The sequence below is a fragment of the Rhineura floridana genome, chromosome 1 (assembly GCF_030035675.1).
Source record: "Rhineura floridana isolate rRhiFlo1 chromosome 1, rRhiFlo1.hap2, whole genome shotgun sequence".
NCBI classification, from domain to species: Eukaryota; Metazoa; Chordata; class Lepidosauria; order Squamata; family Rhineuridae; genus Rhineura; species Rhineura floridana.
In genome coordinates this window covers 27,085,043-27,110,570 of record NC_084480.1, presented here as the reverse complement: position 1 = coordinate 27,110,570, position 25,528 = coordinate 27,085,043, and the positions used below count along the sequence as shown (strand labels likewise).

At 43.4% G+C, this 25,528-nt stretch overlaps 1 protein-coding gene across 3 annotated transcripts in view; it reads left to right on the top strand.

Annotated features, from left to right (window-relative positions):
* Positions 1 to 25,528, top strand: part of GDNF (glial cell derived neurotrophic factor) — a 57,556-nt gene that overhangs the window by 11,472 nt on the left and 20,556 nt on the right. For all 3 annotated transcript variants that reach the window (XM_061616627.1, XM_061616645.1, XM_061616635.1), the window contains exon 2: positions 15,090 to 15,287. In XM_061616627.1, coding sequence (XP_061472611.1) covers positions 15,116 to 15,287 — 172 coding nt within the window. In that variant the 5' untranslated portion in view covers positions 15,090 to 15,115. The remainder of the gene's footprint in view (positions 1 to 15,089; positions 15,288 to 25,528) is intronic.

Below are 25,528 nucleotides of genomic sequence, written 5' to 3'. Positions count from 1 at the left end.
CCCATCATATCCAGTTGGGGATATACTACCACAAGCGATGGAGACCTTGGGGGAAATGCAAGTGCCAGAACCATCACATCCTGAACACGGACTCTTTGCAGATAATCAGCCTATAAATGATGTGTCTAATTCCTCTTCTACCCCCGGAAATTATGTCCATCCCTTGGGCTGGACTCTTTTAATACTTGAAGAACTTGATTTGGTGAAAAAGTTTATCTCCGAATGCAATAATTTACTGCATACCTTGGTGAGCGCTGTCAATTCGATCATTCAGAGTAAGGAGGATAAAACTAGGGAGATGAGTCCCCCCTCCAGTGATGGGAGACAGTTGATTACATCGGTTCCCAAATGTAAAAGAAAGAAGGCTGTTAGAAGGATATAAGTAAAAAAATCTAAAAACTTCAAAAATCAAAAACCACTTCGATATAAAAAAATGAACTATAAACCCCTTTTTAAAATTTTGGATACACTTGTCCGCCTGCAGACTGCTCCTTCGTCTACTGCGGGACCTTCTAAGATGATCCAAAGGGGCGGGTCGGAGTTGGAACTAGAACCTTCTTCAATGTTTTCCACCGTTCCATCATTGTGTGAGCCTGAATTAACTCCCTCAGCATCTGACCTTTCTCCAAGACAACTCCAAACTGACTGTCATTGTGATACTGGTGACTTCTCAGAAATACTAACACAGCGTCCCTATGAGACTGGTGGCCCAGCTGAAATACAATCACAGCCTCATCTGGTTGCACATAAGGAGGAGAGGACTTTTAAGAAGACATCTAATAAAGCCTCTAGTTTGCTTCCTATTGCTTTTGAGACACCTATAACACCTCTTATAGCTTCGCCTCCCGTGGGTGCTAACAATCAGCTGGTTTCTCCCACCAGGACCTCCTTAAGAAAGGATGATGCAGAGTACTACTCCCTACGACTTAGTTGGAATAAGATAGTTCTATCCCATTTCCCATGCTATAATAACAGTGGTCAATATCTCAATTGGAAAATTTATATTTTCGAGGCTTTACGATCCCTGAATGTAGTCCCAATTAAATTTGAAGATATAGTTAAGGCAGTTATTCTTACCAAGAATTCTTTTGATATGGTGGTATTATTAACTTTTAGATCTTATGGAATGGTTAATACTTTTTTGGCAAATAGACCTTTTTTGTTGACGTTTGGAATCCAAGTGCGAAGACATTTTGTTAATTTAGGAAGACCACGCCCTCTTTGTGTAAATTGGCATCGGCCTGACCTAATAGCCCAAACTCAATTATCAGTTATGGGGAAGTATCCTCAGGATAATTATACATCTATGGCATACCCCCATTTTAACCTCACGAGTAGCGACTTTGTTGTGCTGGATAGTTATAACGATTCCACCAGCTCCTTACTTATGAGTAGTCCAGTTCAATCTCTATTACAGTCACCCATTCAGGGAGACCATGAGGATAAACTGACTGCCTCCTTCTGTGATGGATCAGATGAGCTATTATCCAACTTTACTAGTTTCTCTGACAATGCCCAACAGGATATTATTAATAACTTACAGAAACTTCTTCAAAACTTACTGAGCAAGAGATTATCCTCTAGATCCTGTAAGGATCTTGATTTGGATGCGCGCTATAAAGCTCAGACCTTAAAAATACCGTTCAACTCTTGTTCTGCCAGTCTTACCAGAATTGGATGCTATGTGTGACACTTTACAAAGTATAGCCTTAGTCCCGCAAGAGGAATCAAAATTCCCTTGATGCCATACGACTCAGCCAACTAATCTATCCTTCTTACCTGCTACGATACCACTTAATGTTGAGGTGGGTACGCTAAAGCCCTTAAAGGACCTTATTTTCGGAGAACCTATAACAACTCTATGTGGGAGGGGGAGATATGATATGAAGAAATTCTCCTATCACATCAAGAGAAGTCGACCTCATCGTTGGTTATCAACTCCTATACGACGACCTCGGCCAAATAGACAGGTGTACTTGGATGACAATTCTCCCGGTTTACTAGTCATGCTTTTTAACGCCTGGTCGGTAAATCAGAAAACCACGATCATTCAGGACCTTATCCTGGATGAACATGCCGACTTGACGTGTATTAGAGAAACCTGGTTGGATGAATTAGGCGGGGTTAACCTCGCTGGTCTTTGTCCTCCAGGTTTCTGTGTACATCAGCAGGCTAGACCGGGGGGACGGGGTGGGGGAGTTGCAGTGGTCTATCATGATTCCATCTCTATGACCAGGTGCCCTCTACCGCAATTTGCTGGATTTGAGTGTCTTTACTTAAAACTCTGTGGGCGGGACAAAATAGCGATTCTGCTGGTGTATCGTCCTCCCCGCTGTCCAGCAGTCCCCTTATCCGGGCTCTCCAAGCTGATCTCCGGGCTGATGTTGGAGTCTCCCAGGGTGTTAGTTTTGGGTGACTTCAATATCCACGCGGAGTCCCCACTTCATGGAGATGCCCGAGACTTTATGGCAGCCATGACAACTATGGGAATGTCTCAACTAATAACAGGCCCTACTCATACAGCTGGTCACACCCTCGATCTTGCTTTCTATGCGGGATAGGATGATAATGATCCAGGAGTGGTAGATTTTTCTATAGCTCCATTGTCATGGACGGATCATTACCTGGTCAGCTTTAGACTAACTGCAACTCATACCCACCGTGGGGAGAAGGGACCCATTAGAATGGTCCGCCCCAGGAGACTGATGGATCCGGTTGGTTTCCTATCAGCTCTTGGGGAATTCCCTGTCTCCCAAGTAAGTGATTCTGTAGACACCCTGGTCAAATTCTGGAACAGTTCAATGACCAGGGCTGTTGACACAATCGCTCCTGAGCGTCCCCTTGTGCGTTCCAGAGCAAAACCGGCCCCATGGTTTTCCAACAAGCTGATGGCGATGAAACGCACTCGTCGGGGTCTAGAGCGACGGTGGCGGAAAACTCAGAACGAATCTGACCGACTTGTTAAAGAATTTTCGAAAACCTATTCGATTACAAGACGATCTACGCAAAAGGCCTTTTTTACGGCTTCTATTTCATCAGCCGTTAATCAGCCGGCTGAACTATTCCGAGTGGTTAAAAATTTGCTTAACCCTATTCATCCTGAGGACAACATGGATTTGTCTCCAACCCGTTGTCAAGAATTTGCCTTTTATTTTGCGAATAAGGTCGATCAGGAAGCCAATTTTGATGCAGTCTCTAAGGATGTACCTTTGGCCTCTGTCTGTTCAATTAAGATGGATTCCTTTCAACTTGCTCAACCTGGAGATATAGACAGCCTCCTTGGAGGAATGAGACCTACCACCTGTCCGCTTGATCCTTGTCCCTCCTGGATCATTAAACAAGAGGGGGCCTGGCTGAATGGGTCTGTGGAGTAGTCAATGCCTCTCTTCAACAAGGCTTCCTGCCGGGATGCCTGAAAGAGGCGTTTGTGAGACCATTACTGAAAAAACCCTCCTTAGACCCATTATGTTTGGGTAATTATCGACCAGTATCCAACTTACCTTTCTTAAGTAAAATAGTGGAGCGGGTGGTGACTAGTCAACTTCAACGGTTCCTAGTGGAAACGGATTATCTCGATCCATTCCAATCTGGTTTCAGACCTGGCCACGGGACTGAAACAGCTTTGGTCGCCTTGGTGGATGACCTTCGAAGGGAATTAGACAGGGGGAGTGTGTCCCTGTTGGTTCTCCTAGATCTCTCGGCGGCCTTTGATACCATCGACCATGGTATCCTTCTGGATCGCCTATCTAGGATGGGGCTTCAGGGTACTGTTTTATGTTGGCTCCGCTCCTTCCTGGAGGGTCGAACCCAGAAGGTAATACTCGGAGACTGCTGCTCAGCCCCCTGGCCTTTGACCTGCAGGGTTCCACAGGGTTCTATTTTGTCTCCTTTGTTATTTAACATCTATATGAAGCCGCTGGGTGAGGTCATCCGGAGGTTTGGAGTTCGTTACCATCAATATGCAGATGACACCCAGCTTTACTTCTCCTTTCCTCCTGATGCCAAGGAAGCCGTTCGACCCCTGAACCAGTGCCTGTCCTCAGTGATGGATTGGATGAAGGTGAACAAGTTGAAATTAAATCCAGACAAGACAGAAATGCTCTTCGTCAGTCGTGGGGCCAAACTAGAAACGTGGAATGTACCTGTGTTAGACAGGGTTACACTCCCCCTGAAGACTCAAGTCCGCAGCTTGGGTGTGCTTCTGGACTCGGCTTTGAACCTGGAAGCTCAGGTTTCTGCTGTGTCCAGGAGCGCTTTTGCCCAGTTAAGACTGGTTCGCCAGCTGCGCCCGTTTTTAGAGATGTCTGATCTGACGAAGGTAACTCATGCCTTAGTTACATCCCGGCTTGACTACTGCAACGCACTCTACGTGGGGCTGCCTTTGAAGACAGTTCGGAAGCTTAAATTGGTTCAACGTGCAGCAGTAAGAATGCTGACAGGGGCTGACATTCGTGCCCATACAACCCCCCTGTTGCAACAGCTCCACTGGTTGCCAATTTGCTTCCGGACTCAATTCAAGGTGCTGGTGTTGTCCTTTAAAGCCCTTCATGGCTTGGGCCCTGTCTATCTGTCCGATCGGTTGTCTTCTTATGAACCCCCCCCGTTCTCTCAGGTCCTCCGATAATTCGCTCCTTAGGATACCCTCAACCTCACAAGTTCATCTTTCAGGAACCAGAGATAGGGCATTCTCTGTTATCGCCTCTAGACTCTGGAATTCCCTGCCAATAGAGGTCCGGTCGGCCTCCTCGCTTCAGGCATTCTGTCGCCAGGTCAAGACGTTCCTTTTCCGTCTTGCATTTAACCTGGACTGAGGAATAGGAAATCTCTTGACCATGAGAGATTATGGAGTAATTATGTGTTTATCGTATTGTATACAGTTTTTACTATTTTAATCTTATCTTATAAGTTTGTATCTATGGTGTATGTCTTGCTTTTATAAGGTATTCTCGGTCTATGTTCTTTTATTATAGAGTTGTCCGCCGCTCTGAGCTTTCCAGGAAGATAGAGTGGCATAGAAATGTTTTAAATAAATAAATAAATAAACATATTAATTAAAACACCTTTAAAAACATTTTTAAAGAGCTTTAAAAACATCTTAAAAAGCAATTCCAACACAGACGCCTCTGAAGAAACAGTGCCTTTGAAGAAAGGATCTTCCAAAATGCACTGGACTAATAAACAACATTTCTAGCACTTGGACGTTCTCCCCTCACCCGCCCCCATCAGATGAGCAGCTGAGCAGAAAGTGAAGTGACCAAGAGGGTAGGAGGGGAGGGAAGGAATCTGGAGTCTGGCATGAGGAAAATGGGGGAGGAGGAGAAAGTGGGGTGCCACTAGAGCCAGGGGACAGAAAAGGGGGGAGTGCCAGAGAGAGAACTAGAAAAAGAAGATAGGCACACACAAACATCAGAGCCTCTTGAAAGGGCATTCTTCTTTTCCTCCACAAGTTTCACCCCCAAATCACAGTTCACATCTGCCTCCATTGATGGAATTGTACAAAGCAGGGATCCTGTGCTTTTCAGCACTTCCATGGCACACAAACATGGATCTGAAATCCCCTCAAGAAATCATAGGTCACCTCTATGACCACAGATATGTCAGTTTTGTTTTCATCCTCTGTAAATATCATGAAGAGCCATGAGGATCGTTGCCTTGGATGAGAATTATTTTTAAGTCCTGGCTGGCACTGGATATGTGGGGTTTTTTTACTGTGTAGCTTACCAATATAAACTTTAATTTGTTGGTGGATTTTTGGATACCCCGTACAAAATTCATGCAAATTGAAGAGGATCTGTTTTAATTCTATGTGATATAACTTTACCCAGACTGCATGGAAAAGTGATGTATATGTGTTTGTGTGTATATGCACTTTCTCACTGTCTTGGGGAGGGTGTGACATATGGGGGGGAGATATGCAAACTGTGAGGGTGGTGCCCATGGCACTCTCTCAGAATGACCAACATGACTATTGGTTGGCATCCCCTGCACGTGACTGTCAATTCAGCAAAGACACAAGGCAAAGTCTAAGGCAAGCTGCCAGGAGATACAATGTACAAGGCACCAACATTTTGCCTACAGACATGTTAGTTTCAATTGCTGGGTAAGGTCTCTTAGGGTTGCCAGACTGTGACCCAGAAATCCATGCTTTTACTTTAAATTCTTTAATGTAGGAGGAGACAAGGAAACCACAGCTTCTCCTTTTTGCCAGTCTTTACATTTGCCTCCCTTCGCACTCTGTGCCTGATGTGCAGTACAGCACAGCACACCTGGAACCTTCCTCACAACATCAGATGGAGAGGGGTAGATGAAAAGGACAGCCATGGAGCAGGTGAGCAAAGCTGTGGCTGCCTCATTTCCTGCTTCACTGAGGAGTTTAAAGCTATAGGTCAGCTCTCCTGAGTGCTGGTTGTCAAATGGCACTGTGGGCCAAACATCACAAGTGATGTCACTGGCATTATCCAATAGGTGCTCTTAACGCTCCTGCCCCCTACATTTAGGATGGCATGCAGATCACAATGGCTCAGCTAGCTGGGGACCATTGGAACACTAGGGAAATGTGATATCTCTACACATGAGGCTCAGTTGTGTGTAGTTTGTCCCTCCCCTCATACTTTTACTTTACAAAATGCAGCTGTAAAGGTTGCAGTCTAAATCAAAAGACCGACGCAGTGGGAAAAGTTTTTTATTATTATTATAATTATTATTAATTAAAAAGCTCTTTTTCCTTCCAACATTTTTCCCCAATAAAAATGTTCTCCATGCTGATTTTCCCCAGAGGGCAAGCAGAGGAAAGGCATTTTAGCAGAACTGCCGGAGGGGGGAGGGGGAAGGAGCACATCCTCGGTGTGGGTCTCCTACATTAGATTGTAACCTTGGCAGCTTGGCAGCTTCATGTTGCCGAAAATGGGGGAGGGGCACAAACTAAATTATACTGAGCATTACAGGTAGGCCCTGAAACTGAGAATGCAACCTACTTACTGGGGGGGGGGGACCCATTCAATACAATGACACTTATTTCTGATAAAAGATGCACAAGACTGAACTTGGACTTATATTGGAGTGTCAGTTACGTGAGAACAGATCCATTTTGTGCTATCTGTTGCCCCATTTGGCCAATGCACATCCTACGCATATAAATGCACCTATTCTGGCAATGTTACCTATTTAAAGATCCCAGGGCAGTTAGAATGCTTGGTAGGATTCTACCAAAATTAGCAAGCCTAATGACAGTAAACTGGCATTTGAAATCCCACAGGAGCGGAAGTTGCATTTATGTGCCATGCGTCATTTAGGCTGGTCTAATTAGTTCAGGATGTGCTGCTGATCAGGTTAAATCTAAACGTCTCATCTTCAATGGGTTGCAGATGAGGCTGTAATCCAGGTGAAATCCAGAGGTGTCAGATCTCTGGGTAGTTTAGGATATATTTGTGTACTTTGCCTTAGAAGCCCTAATCGGAGCTATGAGGATACTGCTTGTGGTTACTGAGTGGTGAGGTAAGGCACTCTGCACAAGTGCAATGACACTTTTTTGTTATTACAGAACTAAACCTTACAGAATTGACTGAAAACAAGCTGGCGAGGGGGGGGGCTACACACTGACTCAGTTTGAGCACCTGCAAGTGCTCTGGTTTCCTTCACCTATGACCTTAGATCAGCTTGCAGTGTCCAAATGGCAAAACTCTCCAAGAAAAAGGTCAAATGAGACAGAAATTCATCTCTGGTAGAGCTAACGTTTGAAATATTTACAATGGAATTTAAGGCAGTACACACACCAAACTGAAAGAATGGGAAATGCCTGATTGGTCCCAGATTGCCTGTTTGCAAGGCGGATAATAGGTTCAACTAGAATAGGAAAGCTCAGCCAAAAAAGAGTTACACGTCCTTACAGTTCTGCAGATGCCTCCCCGCCCCCTCACTTTACCAGGCACGACTGGTACCCATATAACATTTTATGACTGAAAGTTGCCAGATTGCCACTACTTTGATGTGAAAGCCAAAGTATCATACCTTCTGTAAAGTTTATGTACAAATTTTTCATTAAAAAAAAATACAGAACTTGGGGCTTATTTCAAGCCATGGAAATTGTTCTGAGTACCAGTGCTGATGCACAGGGCGCAACAGGCCACTTCTTTTACCGAGGTGGGACTGGTATACCTGCCCATTATTTGTATTGGTTGTGGGTTTTTTTGTCAGAGGTGTTTTTAGGTTTTATGGATTCTGTTGTTTTAATTGCTTATATAAGTTGCTTTGGGTCATCTGGTGAGAAAAGAAACAACAGCAACCTCTGAGCATGTGCAAATGGCTGTCCCATAACCACCCAACCGGTTCTCAGATCAGGAAATATCTTTTCCAAGTATATTTAAGCCCTGGACCCTCTGTGTTTCATCCAGTTTTAGTCATACTTAAAGGAGAACCATGGGAATTAATAATTATTTATTTATTACCTTTATACTCCACCTTTCTTTCATCAAGGAACCCAAGGCTGCATACATGTGTGGTTCCAAGGCAGTCTCCAATCCAGGCACTGACCAGACCCAGACCTGCTTAGCTTCAGTGAGGTGCTGTCCACATGTGCCTTCAGACCATAGCCTGTTACTCACTTAGACCTGTTAATGTTCATGGGTCTACTCTGAGTAAAACTTAATTAGATGCAACTCTTATTGGAAGTTGTATTGGCTACAGGGTAACCTTTTGTACAAAAGGACAGAACTCCTGTACCTTTGGATAGCTGTGGATCTTTTCATCTCTGCATGATGATCTGTGCCTTCCCTTGTCAAAGCAGCTGTCAAAGGTGAAGAAGCCATTTTGTTTTGTTTGTATCCCATCACCCTGCACTGGTACAGTTTGATACATGGTACCTACGCAGTTTCCCCCTGAACAAGCATCATGCTTAGTACAGATTTCCTTCTCCTTGGGAGTTCAGAGCCTTTCCACTGATTCTTTCCATTCTTCAGTTTTCAACTTTTTTTTTCTTGTTCACCACAGACTTGGAGACTTTTGGCTAAAGCCCTGAAACCACATATGTTGTTGCAACAGACTCATGTAGCCTGTCCCACAGCCAGGGATGGGGGAGAAGTTCATATTTATTTATTTAGTTAGTTATTGCATTTTAATGAGAAACTACCTCATTTGCACTTCTTGGACCAATATGTGAACCAAGACACAGGCATCCTTTGAAATTTGCACTTCTCCAAATTATGTGACACAGTTTTCCAACCAAACAGAGTGTACACAAATGCATCTATTAGAGGAAAGTGTGCTTTAAAAATGCATATGTTAGTGAAAATAACATACAAAAATGCATTATACTATAGAGAATTGCTTGCAAGAATATGTATATTAGTCAAAATGGCATACTAAAATGCTGATGAACTTTCACAAGGATTTCTTTCCTCAAAAAAAACAGAAATTGCTGCAGAAATGTGAACTGTATTTAAGACTTGAAAAATGAGAGACCTGGGAAAACAGAAATTATTATTTATTACATTTATACCCCGCCTTTTTATCATGGAAGGTCCCAAGAGGTCATAGAAGGTCCCAAGAGTTTTAAATTGTTTTAAATTTTTTAATTGTGTTTTAAATTGTTTTTAAAAGATGTGTTTTAAATTTGTATATTTGTTTTAATGTTTTTGGTTGCTGTAAACCGCCCAGAGAGCTTTGGCTATGGGGTGGTATATAAATACAATAAATAAATTAAATAAATAAATAAGAGGTCATAGAAAGTCCCAAGAGGTCTCCCATCCAGGCACTGACCAGACCTGACCCTGCTGGCCTCATGTGCCTTCAGACCATTGACAGATATGTCCCTCCCTATCCATGGGGGAAGGGGAAAGGTTAAGGACTATGACTTGTCATAGGACTGGAACATGTTTTTGAGTTTTCAAACTTATGGTGCTTAAATCTTGTTTGGTTCATCTGGAGTTGTGCTTCCAGTCCTATATAATCTGAAGTGTAGACTCAGCATGTATGTTTGATTTTTTTAATGGGTCTCTCCTGCTTTTGATCACAGCCATGTGTGTGCCTGAATGGACTGTGAGAGGCTCAAGTTTGCAGTTTTGCTCCAGGATAAATGGCTCGAAACATAGGAAGCTGTCTCATGGCAAGCCAGACCATTGGTCCATCTTGCTCAGCACTGTTTACACCAGTGGCAGGGAACCCCGGACCCAGGGGCCAAATGCAGCCCTTCAGGCCTCTGTATGTGGCCCTCTAAAATAGACGATCCCTAGGCCGCACCACCACTCCCCAGGTCATACGCTAGTCATACACATAGACCTATTCTGTGTTATGGACCACTTTTGCCTGGCTGGACTTGAACTATGATCATGCCTCTTGTATACCTTAATGAAGGATCGAGAAATATGTGGGTTTTCTGTGGCAGGATGGAACAGAGCCTTCTGCATAAAGGTAAGAGTCATATCCATTGCTCTGCCCACTTATGCCTCTGGTCCTCCCACCTACTTTTCACCTTTGGCTCTGCCCACTACTGGCATGTGGCCCGTGAAAGTTGCTCATGAAGGAATATGGCCCTCAGGCTGAAAAAGCCTCCCCACCCCTGAATAATAGAAGGCCTCCAAGGTTGTAAGCAAGGGTCTTTCCCAGCCAGACTTCGAGATGCTGGGAATTGAATCTGGGACCTTGTGCACGCAAAGCCTATGCTATCATACAGAGAGACTTCACTTCCTTTAAGTCGTGCCTTCTTTCCTTTTCTGCAAGGGCACCATCTGGCTTGTGTAGATCAGAAGCCACCTACAGCCATACCACCCTGAACACACCTGATCTCATAGGCTAAGCAGGTCCAGGCCTGGTTAGATCAGGAAACAAGGGACTATTTAGAATCCCACACCTATTTCAGACCCACCGTTGTTTAAAGCATATACTGAATGGAAGCTATAAGGGCTCTACAGCAGAGCTGTGAGCCAGTTCAAGATTTTTTAGCAGATTAATCAAATCATTTAGTTTATTTATGTATTTATTTATTTATTTGTATACTGCCCCATAGCCGAAGCTCTCTGGGCGGTTTACAGTAACTAAAAACATTAAAAACAAATATACAAATTTAAAACACATTTTTTAAAAACATTTAAATATCTGTGCATTATTCCAAAGTCTCAATATAGCTCAGGTGTGGTGAGCCTATGGTCTTCCAGATGTTGCTGAACTACAACTCCCATCATCCCTTGGCCATGTTTGCAGGGGCTGATGGGCGTTGTAGTTCAGCATCATCTGGAGGGTGAAAGATTATCCATTACTGGTACAGATTATCTGAGATATTGGCAGAAGTTGGGGGAGAGTGGGCAGAATTATAACTTAAACAAAATCTTCTATTGACATGCACTGATTGGAAATGAAGCGGTATGTCTGGCCCAAAACATTTGTAGGCACAAACAGTACTGAGATACCACCCCAATATCATCATGAGTTTAAATCTTCATGAATGCACAATTTAAAAGGTCATCTGGAGGGGCCCTCAAGCAGCAGAATGTCTTGGGCTGGCACTGGCCTGAGTAGACTGTGTATAGCGGTGAGAGAAGGATACTCTGAATGTACTCAATTATTCTTTGATAAAACTGAGCCCACACTCAACATAAGCCCCGCAGAAGGGTGTGTGTGGTTGTTGGGGGGGTTTAACGTGAAATTTACATTGGCTATTTTTTGTTTGCTTGCTTGCTCTTTGAATTTCCTGTGGCTGTAATGCCAGTGTACAACCTCAGTCGGCTGCAATGTACAGTCGGTTTTTTAAAAAAGGCAGTACTCGTATCACTTTTTGTCCTGTGCTAACACAGCAATCAGATACACAAGCAATTAGTGCGAGGGAGACAAAATGCAGGTTTAATGTCACATGTGAATGTGGTGGTGGTGGTGGTGGGGACATGCCCACACATTATTTGTGAATCACTTTCATTTATTTTATTTTAATTCTTGGGTTGCTATTCTGGTTCATTTTCAAATGGGCACACCCCTCTTGTGCACATAATTTCAGCTGGAGAAGGGACAGGGGTCGGGATCCTGATGGTGACTCTGAAGACTTCTTGGGATGCATGCATGCATGCAGGCCCGCATTGGCAACCCGTGAACTGGGGCTTTGAGAGAACATGAAGAGGGATGGCAGAAGAATGCTTCCAGTGGACACTGGCGCAAAATACCTAGGCAGAGGTTTCTATGGGCAGTGGCTAAGCGAGGGCTGGGCAGTGGCTAAGCGAGGGCTGGGCAGGGCATAGTAGAATGGCATCACCATTGGAAGTATGGCAAGAGCAACTCCTGTTTGGGTTCTTTTTGCATTCCAGAAGGAAGATAGAGTTAGGGTCCTCCAGCTGGCTAGGCTTGCATACCTTTACCTGTGCTTTTCTCTTCCTGACTTCCTTCCGTTGTAAACTGAAGGAGACTTCACTTCTGACCCTCCTTCCTGTTGACTGTTCTTCGACTGTCTGAGGAGAGAGGAAACATCTTTGTCTTTGTTCTCTCTCCTGAACTGTGAGGGGCAATGTCCAAGTCTGGGCATTGTGCCTCCAACTTAGCTAGAAATAGGTATGCCTTTCCTATCCGCTGTGTATTTCTATAAAATAGCTTTTCGTCATATTTTACTAAGTCTCAGTGATTTAGACAGAGGGTAAAAGCCTGCTTCTTAGGTAAATACACACACTGGCACACGCAACTCAGAACACTGAATTATTCTGCATACGGATAACAGACACCAGGATCACCTCCAGTTTTGAGGGGGTCCTGCTTAAAGTGCCTTTTGGTGGACCTCCTCTCTGTTAATGGGTCGTGTTGAGTTTCTGTGGCAGTGGTGGTGGGCAGAAGTGGCACTCTGAACAGCTCTAGCTACCCATTAGCTATCGTCGGGCTAAGTTCAAGGTGCTGGTTTGGTGTATAAAGCCCAAGCTTGGGACCAGGATACCTGAAATATTGTTTTATTCCTTATATACCCAGTTAATCACTGCACTCTGTATGTGAGGGCCTCCTGCAGATACCATCTCATCAGGTGGCCCATTCTGCACAACATAGGAAGTGGATCTTTACTGTTGTACCAGCCACACTTTGGGTTTCCCTCCCCTTAAATATTAGACAGGTGCCATCTCTGTTGTCTTTTCGGTGCCTAATGAAGACCTTCCTCTTTCAACAAGCCTTTTAAATAGAGACCTTATCCCAGTCTGCAGTGGTATTGGAATTGTTTTTAGGTGTTTTTTTAAAAAATATGTTTTAAAGATTTATTTTTTAAGGTTTAAAATGTTTTTAAAGATGTTTTGTTTTTAAGATGTTTCAGAGCTGTTTTTAGTGTTTTTGTTTGCCGCCCTGGGCTCCTTCTGGGAGGAGGGGCTGGACAGAAAATGTAGTAACAACAATAAATAGATGATTGGGTCTAGCTGCCATATTTATTTCCCACAATGCCCTGGAGTGATGCTACATTGGAGGCATTGTAGGAAATTTAAATGTTGGACACACCCTGCTACTTAGTGGGCCAAGGTAGGCAGGAGCAGTGGGCTCTTCCAGGGCGCTGGCAACTGCCCCAAGATGCCAGGTGCTTGTGCCAGACCTGGTCGCCACTCCTCTACAGCATCTGGAGCTGCTCCAGACAACCTGTTTAATATAGTATTTATCATAATTTGCTTGCACAAATCTTAAGTGCTGGCTAGACTATGTCCAGTCTTTATTGAGCATCCATTCTGATTTGATTATGGAGCAAGTTACATGACAAGGAGCGTTCATCTTGCATTCATTTGCTTGTGTGGTGTTTCCACATCTTCCTGTTATTCATTCATCCCACGCTTTTCAATGCATTTCGCCATCACTTTCCAAACTGCAAAGAGCCAGTGTCTTTTTAAAAGGGAGGGGGGGCTTGTTTTGCTAGGGCGACAGTGTGCTTTAACCCAGTTTCATTGTGCAACTCTAAAATTCCAGGAGGGGCTTGAATCCTTTTTGCAAAATATTCACTGTCTGGTGGCAGCCTTCAAGAAGACAGTGTTGGGTTCCCTTTAGCAGATTGTAAAGTAAGGGCCCAGCCGCTTTTATCCTTCCTGACCAGCAAGTGAGTCACAGAGCCAAGGCCAGTGAGACAAGTTATTACATACTACTAATAAACATAGTTTTAGCGCCAAGTTCTGTATTTGTTATTGTACAGAACATGAAGGGGGATAGAATAAGAAGCTGCCTTGTACTGAGTCAGGCCTCTGGTTTATCTAGCTCAGTATTGTCTACACTAGAAGACGGTTCGGAAACTTCAGCTAGTGCAAAATGCTGCGGCCAGAGTTCTCACTGGGACAAAGAAATTTGACCATATAACACCTGTCCTGGTGCAGCTGCACTGGCTACCGATATGTTTCCGGGCCAGATTCAAAGTGTTGGTTCTTACCTATAAAGCCCTAAACGGCATAGGACCACAATACCTGGTGGAACGCCTCTCTCGCTATGTACCTACCCGTTCACTACGCTCAACGTCGAAGGCCCTTCTCCGGGTCCCAACTCATAAAGAGGCCCGGAGATCAACAACTAGATCTAGGGCCTTCTCGGTGGTGGCCCCCGAACTATGGAATGCCCTCCCAGACGAGATACGCCTGGCGCCTTCTTTGTTATCTTTTCGGCGCCAGGTAAAAACCTACCTTTTCGCCCAGGCTTTTAAAACATTTTAAATTTAATTTTAAACCTAATATGGATTTTAATTTATAAACTCAATGGCAATTCTATTTCGGATTTTTATCATGTTATATTTTTCACACTTGCTCATATTTTAATTGTGATTTTATTTGTTGTACACCGCCCTGAGAGCTTTCTGCTATAGGGCGGTCTAGAAATGTAATTAAATAAATAAATAAATAAATAAATAGCTGGCAGTGGCTCTCCAGAGTTTCAGACAAGAAGTTTCTCCCTGCCCTAACTGGAGTTGTCGGGGATTGAACCTGGGACCTTCTGCATGCAAGGCAGATGCACTACCTCTGAGCTACAAGTTCTAGCCCCAGAGGACTTGGCCCTTTACAACAGACTGCTGAGATATGGAGATAGGAGAGAGGCCAGAGATTGGCACATAAGGAGCGTGGATGGAATTGAAAGAGAAGATGCCAATGCTAATGTCATGTCTCTCTCCTATTTGCCAGGGTCCTGTGCTGGAAGGAAATCTAAGATGAAGTTATGGGATGTGGTAGCTGTATGCATGGTGCTACTCAACACAATCTCCACCTTTCCTCTTCCCGCTGGTAAGACACCTCTCGAGAGGGACCGCTCAGTGCTAGAGGGGATTGAAGAAGATCACACCTCCAGCAGGCTGCCGACTCCTTACGCTGGCCAAATGGACTGTAAGAAAAAGTTCCCTTTCCTCGTTGCTGCTTCTTCCTCGTCTTACTACTGGAAATGCTTTTGGTTCTCCTAGTGCCATGTCTGGATATTTAACCAGCTGTCCTGCAAGGTTTCCTACTTTCCTAGCCCAGAGGCAAGAGAGAGCTATAAACCCAAAAGCAGATTATGTAGCAAGCATCATTGATGGCTCAGCCCCAGTTACACAGAAGCCATTGGAAATCAAGAGGACCAGTCTGACTCATTCACCGTGAAGCTGCAATCCCATTGGCCTCAGTGCAACTGAGGGTCAGTTCACTTCACGAATAGATAGCATTATGTTGTTATCATTGGGTGATTGTTATTGTTCAGAAGTTGGGAACTGTAGTTTGAAATTCCCTATGAGAGATCTCTAGCTAACTGCTCTGGGTACCCTGTGATGCTGAAAAGCAAGATATAATGCAAGAGTGGGGGATCTCCAGCCCATGGGTATAATTAGGCTTGCCACGTCTTCCATTTGGCCCACCAGGCCATTTTGGCAAACCACACCCATCAGGTGCAGGCAGTTAAGAAGATTGCTCAGCCGGGCCAAAAGCGGTTTCTGAACTGCTGCTGATCAGTGGGCTTCAGAAGTGCTGCATACCTGACTTCTGAAGCGCCACCAATCATCTCATTGTTAGGGCTTCAAAGCATAGCATAGGGCTTGCAAAGAGCCCTGCACTGTGCTTTAAACTCCCAGGACTTCAAAGCACTGCATCAGGTGACTGACAGGTGGGCATACACCTATCAAATTTGGCCGGGGAGGGTAGAGGGGATAAGGATCTGGCAGGATCCAGTTCCTCACCCTTGTAATGAATGTATAAAATAAACAAAATATGGAGCATATCTACACCCTAGGCTTAAATTGATTTAATAGTAGCCTACTTCCCCAGTGAACCCTGGGACCTGTAGGTTTTGAGACAGGCTACAGCATGGGTCACCAACCTTGTGGCCTCCAGATATTGCTGGACTACAACTCCCATCAGTCCCAGCCATCACAGCCAATGGTGAGGGGTGGTGGGAGTTGTAGCCCAACAGTTGCAGCAACATCTGGAGGGCACCACATTGGCTATCCTTGGCACTAGGGTTCTCTCACAGAGGATCCTCAGCAACTTCACCAGCTCCCAAGATTCTTTTGGAGAAGCCATGCAAGTCAAATAGCTATAAAACCAATATAATTCTGAGGTGTGCTCCTGTGGTGGCACCATCAGTTTTTTTACTTGCAGTCCTCATGCTTGCCCTTTCCCCTTCCTTCTGTGGAGGAAGTTGTGTGGGAACTGATTCCAAAGGAGTGCTGGGATTCCATAACCCTAGTGACTCCATCAACATTGTTGCAGTTGCAGTTGTAATCAGGTACATGTGTACTTTTCGTTTACTTGCGACTTCCTCTACACGATCATAAGGAAGTGCCATGTTTCTTTTCACATTTGGTGGCACTTCTGATGAAGTCAATGAGATGGCAGCTTTTATTCATGGAGAATGAGTCAGAATTCATCAAGAGGAAAAAGATACCAAGGGATGGAAGGGAAGAGCAGCATTGGTCTTAAATCAAAGTACATCAATTGACTGGGTTCAATTAGCCTGTGGCAAAGAATCCCACAGCATGCGCATATTGTAAGCTTGTGCAGATGCCTTGTGTTTTCAGTTCTAAAATTTTATTTATTATTGTATTTATATCCCACCGTTCTGCCAAGGAGCTCAAAGTGGTGTACATGTTTCTCCCCCTCCCCAGAGTATCCTCACAACAATTCTGTAAGATAGGTTAGGCTGAGAGGTCGTGAGTGGCCCAAGATCATAGTCTGATACTCTAACTACTTCACCACACTGACTCTCACACTGGTTCAATAAACAAACTGCGTATCTAGCACATTAATATGCCAGATTACCTAGAAGCACCAGCTACTAGAAACAGGGCTGCCACACATTATCAACACTTCCTCCTTCACATCCATAGAGCTAGATGTGTAGGATGCTAAAAGGACTAGCTGAGATCACATAACGATGACGACAATTTATTAAATGCTAAGTTGAAAGCTGGTCCTTAATGCACAACAGCCATTATAGCATCTTAATATCCTACAAAAGACTGTCATTTTTCAGGGTTCGTTTGCCAAGCAAAATGCATGATATTGCTCGGGAACACTTTGTTCTCATTAGGTTGTATTCAGTTGTCTCTTTAAGTTCATACAAGGTCCTCTGATCCAGTCTGTGAACCAAAGGGAGGGAGAGGAGATTTATTTATGTATTTATTTACTGCACTTACATACTACCTTTCTGCCAAGTCAGCAAAGGTGGCTTGCACTTTTAAAATACTAAAACAAATAAGTGGTATAAAATATAGAGCAATAAGAGTCTTCTCAGTCTGGCTGATGACACAAACTCCTTGGCCTGGGAACCCTCATTTCTGCATTCCCTCGGGCCATGCAAGTCATCAGTAGCTCCTGGGAAGGTGAGGGAGGGACAGCCCCAACAGTTCTCTAAGGACCTTGATGGTTCTGTCAGGAGCTGATAGTATCTGCTGCCTGACCCAGACTTCTTCCCTTTTGGCTGGTTCCCCTTCTCCCTGCAGCTTCTTAAAATCTGCTCCAAAGTGTTAGGGAACTCTCCATAGCATCATGGGAGGAAAGGAGAATGTGCAAAAACCAGCTCCCTCCCCTGTCAGTTCACGGAAACTCCCTTGGCTCAAAACACCTCAACAACATTGAATACAACTCATTGGGGTGAATGGGGAAGAAGCTGAAAGAGTACTTGCTTACCTTTATAGAAGCCCTTATTCGGCTTGATTTATTGAAACAGAAGACAGGATTGCCTGGAAGTGAGGCTGGATACATCATTCTGCTTTCATGAAAAATATGGGCAAACTTTGTCCATAATAAATTTTCTACATCTTATGGAAAGAACTCCTGAAATATGAACTACTCATCAAAGCTACGACACCTAACCCTTTAGATAGATACCTTTGTGTTTTCAAATGTGTATGTATGTGTATGTGAACGTAGGAAGCTGTCCTATACTGAATCAGACCATCCAGCTCAGTATTGTCAAAGATGACAGACAGCAGCTCTCCAGGATTTCAGGCAGGGTTCTTTCACAGCCCTACCTGGAGCTGCTAGGGATTGAACCTGAGACCTTTTGCACACAAAGCAGACGCTCTACTGCTGCTTTATGGCCTTTCCCTAAATGAATGGAGGAAGCAAGGAGGATTCATGGGATTCTATAAGACCTAGTGAATTTCCTTCTCTTCTTCACCGGCCAAATGTTCCTTGCAGCTACTATGGCAGATGTGACACAGTACTTTCTGGCTTCCACATTTGGGCCTGAGGAACTGTAAGCAGAATCTGCTGCAGAGGCAGAGAAATCACTGGGGCTGTAGGGCTTGGTAAATATTAAAAACTCATAGATTGTCTCCCTGATGGTGTAAACTTCTTGTCATATATTGCTACTGTTGCTTTACAACCAACTCCCAGAAGCCTCTTGCTCAACCTCCCTGCACTGGTGCTTTCCAGATGTTTTGGAAAACTCCTTTCATCGCTCACCTTTGGACATGCTGGTTGGGGCTGATGGAAGTTTGTTTGCTTGTTATTTGATTTATACCCTGCCCTTCCCCCCAGCAGGAGCCCAGCAAGTTATTGTCCAAAACATCTGGAGGGTACCAGGTTGGAGAAGGCTGAAAGGGGTCCAAGTTATATAACTAGAAACTGAGCAGGGCTTGGTGGAAGCCTGCTGTTAAGTTAGCTATCATTCTCCATATGAGAAATGCAGTTGTTTCTGTTATCCTGTCTTTGGGTTACTGATCTAAAGGGGCATTTTAGAAGGTTTCAAACACAATCCTGCTCTGAAATAGCAAGGATTGGAGACTTGCATGTAGATTAGACTCCAAACCCATTGGCTCCAAATCCACTCTGAAGTAGGCTTGCCACTTATGCATTGCCGAAAAAGAGAGAACTACTACTACTACTACTACTATTACTTTTATTATTATTATTATTATTTGTATCCCACCCTTCCTCACAGAGGAGGCCAGGGCAGCAAACAACAAGCAATAAAACAATAAAAACATCTTTAAAAGATCTTTAAAATATTACCAAAAATAGGACATAGATCTTCATGTAATTTGCAACAGTAATGTACATATAGTGATGCAAATCTGGCAATAATTACTGTAATTTAAATAGGAATATATCTTATCATAGTGAGGAAGACTGAGACCAGTTGACCTGTGTGTTTGGTCAGTCTGCTGTCAAGGTGCTCACTGTTGATGGGCAACTTGAAGGGTACCTGGTTTCCGTTTTTAGGGTTCTTTATTTTTTAAACTGGACTTGTACTGGACAATCCTTCAGATAATTGATTGTCCTCTGGAAAGTAGGACACATCTCCACCCTAGTCCAGAATATCCAAAATTTACCTTTACCAAGAAGACTACTTCAGAATAAAGGGCCTTTAAAATGCTATCATCAAAGCGAATGAGAGTAACTCTAAAGTAGAATGAGTTTGTAGCCAAAGCTACAAACCATATATTTTTGAAGAATTCTGATTTAAAGACTGTTGAAATCTGCAGTTTTCTTCCAAGATATCTCCAGCATAAATGAATTGTGGTTTGAAAGGCCAGACATCCTGAAGCCTGTTTATGGTGTGATTCCCCAATTGCAAAGGCTTGAATTCCAGTTTACTCAGACAACCTTTACACTTGAAGCCCTTTGTATTTAAGACAGCTTAGTCCTATGGACTTTGCTAGACCTAACTGGGCTGAAATCCAAGAATGTCACTTTTAGCTGGGTTGTTTATTGAGCTGACAGACGGTTTAAGTAGTCCGTGGATTTTAGCCATAATGCCATTTACTTTGATACTCTGTAAACTGACAAGTGTCACATTAAAGTATATTACAGCACACTAAACTGGAGTGTATAAAAAATTCAAATTAAAAAGTAATTGAGTGCTCCAATCTAGTTGTAACTCTGTAGAGGCTTCAGTTGCTGAGTTAGTGACTAAAATCCAGTAGTTGTTGGACAGAAATTGTAACCCAGATGCCATTGACTCCAGAAATCCCTTGATGGTTTCAATGGGACTGCTTCAGATTAAGGGGGTTGCAGATTGCAGCCATGGATCCCAATCCTATTAAGGTTTACTCAGAAGTCTAGAATTCTGTCCCACTGAGTTCCATCTGGCTTACTCAGAAATAACTGTGTATAAGAATGCAGCCTGAAACTGCAATCTCATTCGTATTTTCTTGAAAGTGAAGTCCCATTGAACTTAGCTGGGCTTTTAGTGATGTTGCATTGGTAGTGTAATTTTTCTGACTTTGAATGTTGTAGAGCCTTTCATTCACTTGCCCTCTACATATATTCTTATTGTTGTTAATATTATTTTATTTCATTTATTAATTGCCTCCTATGAAGTATCTTGAAGAGATTTCACAATACAATAAAAACATATATAGAACAATTGCATATATAAAACCAGTTAGAACAACTGAACACATTAAAAAATTACATATTGTAAAAACAATTTCAAATCAAATATAGAGAGCAACCGGGATAAAAATCTCCACTTAGAAGGCTTATTGAAAGAGGAAAGGCTCCAACAGATGCTGAACAGTCAATAAAGACAATGTCTCTCAGACATATAATGGGAGGGAGTTCCAAAGGGTAGCTGCCACCACACTAAACACCTGATTCTGACATTGTGTGGAACGGACCTCCTGATAAGGTGGTATCTGCAGGATACCCTCTCCTGAAGATTGCAGGGGATGAGGCAATCTTTTAGGTATCCAATGTGTGGAGGGGGGCTGTCCTTGCTGGTCCCACACCCAATGATCACCATGCCCCCTGGTGTCCATCTGTGCAGTAAAATGCTGAACGTGGGTACAGTTCTTCTGTGCAGTTGTAACACATTTCAGAGGGGTAGTCGTGTTAACCTGTTGCAGCCAAAACAACTCAAAGTCTCGCAGTGCTTTAAAACCTAACAGGTTTATTATGGCCAGTGAAGGCTAACAGCTCTGATATCAGTGGGGCAGTGAATCTGCTCCAGGTTTTAGTCTGAACTTTCATGGAGCCGTCCAAGTTTTTGAAAGTTTGGTGAAAACCTGGAGCGGATTCACAGCCCCACTGACATCGGAGCCACCAGCTTCCACTGATTATGGCATAAGCTTTCATAAACTGCAGTCCATGTCATCAGATTAACAGTGGCCATTCACAAAATTGTTAGTAAGGTATTTATCATTGTCTCTACTTTCTGCTTTTTTTTTTTTTTATCTGACCATACTGTTTACAACCACACACTCCAACCATATATGTATATACTTGCAACTCAGGATAACACTTCTTCTATATGATGAAGTGGAGTGTGGTTCAGTTGCTGGGGATTGTAAGCGAGAAAGTGCTGATGTGCACATGTTCTGCTGTGGGCTTCCCATAGCTACAGGTTGGCTGCTGTGAGAGCAAGCCTTTAACCTGGTCCAGCAGGGCTCTTCTTCTGAAAGCTTATGCTTTTTAAGGTGCCACAAGACTCTTTGTTGTTTCTGTGCAATTGGGAACCCTGATTAACCCATGGCTTCGGTTGGCATGGAGGAGACTACTGCTGAGAGGGAGGTATGCACATAGATCCCTTTCATGTGCGCTGCCGAATGCACAGATGACAGAACTGTAGCTACACATGCAAATGATGGAGCCAGTGGGTTCAGTCCTGCTTCTCAGCCCGCTCCCCACAATAATAATTATTGAATGTTTGAGAATAAACAAGTGAACGCTAGTAATAGGGGAGAAATTCTATTCAGTTTGCATTTAAACCCAATCCTACCTAATTTGCACTTTCCAAAACAATAAGTGAACCAAACCACTGCCATAGTTTGAAATTCGCACTTCTCTGAATTTTGCAATGCAGTTCTCCAACCAAGAAATGTGTACAAAACTGCGTACATTAGTTGAAATAACACAGAGAAATGCAATATATTAGGGAAGCCTGCTTTGTGAAAACATGTATATTAGTCAACATTCCTTTTTCAATATGCTTTCTAAGTGGATTTTTTTTATCCCAGTTGGCATCTGTATCACATCTGAATTGCTTTTATAAGTTGGAAAAATATCTTTGCAAAAATGTGCATATTTTGAGAAATGTGCTGCTGAATTTCCACAAGGACTTTTTTTTTAAAAGCAAACTGATGTGGAGAACTGAGCACGCTAGTGTCTGCCCTTGTTACTGTTATTACCAAAGCTGAGCACCTTATGACAAGACCATTTGATGCAACGTAGGGGAGTCGTGGCCACCATTTCTGGCAATAATGCCACAAGTCAAAGTTTTAAGTATGAGAGAGGGCCACTCTAGTGAGGGACTATGACTACTACATATATTGAGGTGAAGGACCTTTTTTGGCCCACAGGCCACATTTCCTTCTGGGCAGCCTTCCTGGGGCCACGTGCCAGCAGAGGATGGGGCCAGAAGGAAAAGTGGGCAGAGTAACAAATGTGGATTTTACCTTGGTACAGAAGGCTACTTTTAACCACACTCACACAACCCTGTCTACCCTCCATCCAGGCAATCAAGAAGCATTATCAGAGTTCACGGCCCATTCCAGCCTAGGGTTGCCAGGTCCATGGCCTGAGACTGATCCTGTCCTCTTTAGGAGAAGAGAAGGGCAGCCAAGTGCAGGTGTTCTTGCAACTCTGTAATGGGAAAAACCACAAGGTGGAATTCTCCCTTCCCCCTGCACAACTTTTAAAGATACAGAAGACCTCTTGGAGGCTGGGCCTGGCAACCAAGAGGTCTTCTGTATCTTTAAAAGTTGTGCAGGGGGAAGGGAGAATTCCACCTTGTGGTCTTTCTTATTACAGTGTTGCAAGAACACCTGCCCTTGGCTGACTTTCTCTTCTCCCAAAGATACAGGATCAGTCTCAGGCCCTGAACCTGGCAACCCTATTCCAGCCAGGCAGAAACATTATTTATTATGTATTTTATTTATTTATATTTCCATTTATAGACTGCTTACCATCTGAAAGATCTCAAAGTGGTTTACAATAGAGTACACAAGGTACAACAAAAAATATCAAATCAAATTTTCAAACATTTATAACATAGAAACATTCAGGGAGGTGCAAAGCAGGTCTGGAGAGGATGGGGCCTGGGGGAGTGTGTGACCTGGGAAGAATCCTCCTGATAGAGAGGTCTGGAGGGATGCATTTGGGCCCCAGGCCTGAAGTTTCCCCGTCTCTGACATATACAGGCTCAACTCTCTTGAGCAGGGGGAATGAGCACATAGGCGGCACAAGGGACAGAAAGAAGCAAGCAGGAGTATAAGTCTGATTGTGCCATAGTCAGGCTCATAGGCTCCTTTGTGCTTGTCTAGAATATGCCATATACGCCCATTCCTTGGGTCACAGGCCACCCATGCTCTTTGCAGTGCATAGGGCATTGTGCTCCCAGGGTTGTTTTTGTTGTTGCAAATTATACAGTCGTCTCCACTGTTGCTTTCCTGAGAGAGACGGATTCTCAAACCTCTTTTGCCTTTTCAGCATCTTCCCAGCAGATGCAAAACCACATCTGCATTCTTTCTCTTTCTGCCTTGTCTGTCCCTCCTTCTCTTTCTCTCTCTTCCCACTGGAATCTTTCCTAGGTTTCCCTCTTCACATTTTGGAAGGAAGCCACGTTTCCTTTCAAGGAATGATGCAAAGTGGGCCAAGTGACCAAACTGTCTCCATTCCCAGCTCCTTCCACCCCACTCACCCTCTGCCCAGGGCACAGATGATTATTTGGAGAGTATCTGTCTGTGTTGTGAAATCACTCTTCTTTTTCACATGCACTTGTGCGCACACACATAGACATACACAGTCTCTGTCTCACACACAGAGACATATAAACAGAAGGAGGTCCTCTGTAATCTCAGGTTCCTCCTCTTCCAGAAGCCAACTTGGGCAGCCATTTATGTATAAAAGTATTTTGTATACTGTCATCGCATGTGAAATATCAAGGCGACGTACAATAACATTTCCAAAGGCAATAAAATATAAAATGCCATAAAAACAAATTTAAAGATTGTTAAAATAACTAGCTGTAATCTTAAGAAAATAGAAACTGAATAGGCTTGCCAGCATAAAAAGGTATTAAGGAGACACTTGGAAGCCAATATTTATTTATGATTATGTATTTATTTATTAAATTATTTCATTTATTTATTTATTTATTTATTTATTTGATTTATATCCTGCCCTTCCTTCCAGAAAGAGACCAAAGTGGCAAACAAAAACACTAAAAGCACTTTTTAAAACATCTTAAAAACATATCAAAACAAAACATATTAAAACAAGTAATTTTTAAAACCATATTATCAAAATAACTTTAAAAAGAAAAACAGCTTTAAAAACAACTTAAAAAGCAATTCCAACACAGACGCAGACTGGGATAAGGTCGCAACTTAAAAGGCTTCTTGAAAGAGGAAGGTCTTTAGTAGGTGCCAAAAAGATAACAGAGATGGTGCCTGTCTAATATTTAAAGGGAGGGAATTCCAAAGGGTAGGTGCCATCACACTAAAGGTCTGTTTCCTATGTTGTGCGGAACGGACCTCCTGATAACATGGTATCTGTAGGAGGCCCTCACCTGCAGAGCGCAGTGATCAACTGGGTATATAATGGATAAGACGATCTTTCAGGTATCCTGGTCCCAAGCTATACAGGGCTTTGTACACCAAAACTAGGACCTTGAACATAGCCCGGTAGCTAATAGGTAGCCAGTACAATTATTTCATCAGCAGGATAACATGTTGGTGATAGCCTGCTCCAGTCAGCAGTCATGCCACCGCAGTTTGCACCACCTGCAGCTTCTGGACGAACCTCAAGGGCAGCCCCACACAGAGCACATTATAGTAATCCAGCCTGGAGGTTACCAGTGCATGGAAAACAGTAGGATATCCCAGTCCAGAAATGGCCGCAGCTGTCTTACTAGACGAAGCTGGTAAAAGGCACTCCTAGCCACTGAGGTCACCTGGGGCTCTACCAACAAAGATAGATCCAGGAGAACTCTCAGATAATGAACCTGCTTTTTCAGAGGGAGTGTGACCCCATCCAAAGCAGACAACTGACCAATTGACCAATAGCGAGGATGCCTGCTGAGTCTCTTCTAGGAGAGTATTCCCAGAGCTTGGAAGATTAATTTTAAAAAGTAATAAATTACAGTTACAGTTACATGGCCCCAAAAAAGTAGTAATTACCGTTACAATTACAATTGCTCTGAAAGTAAC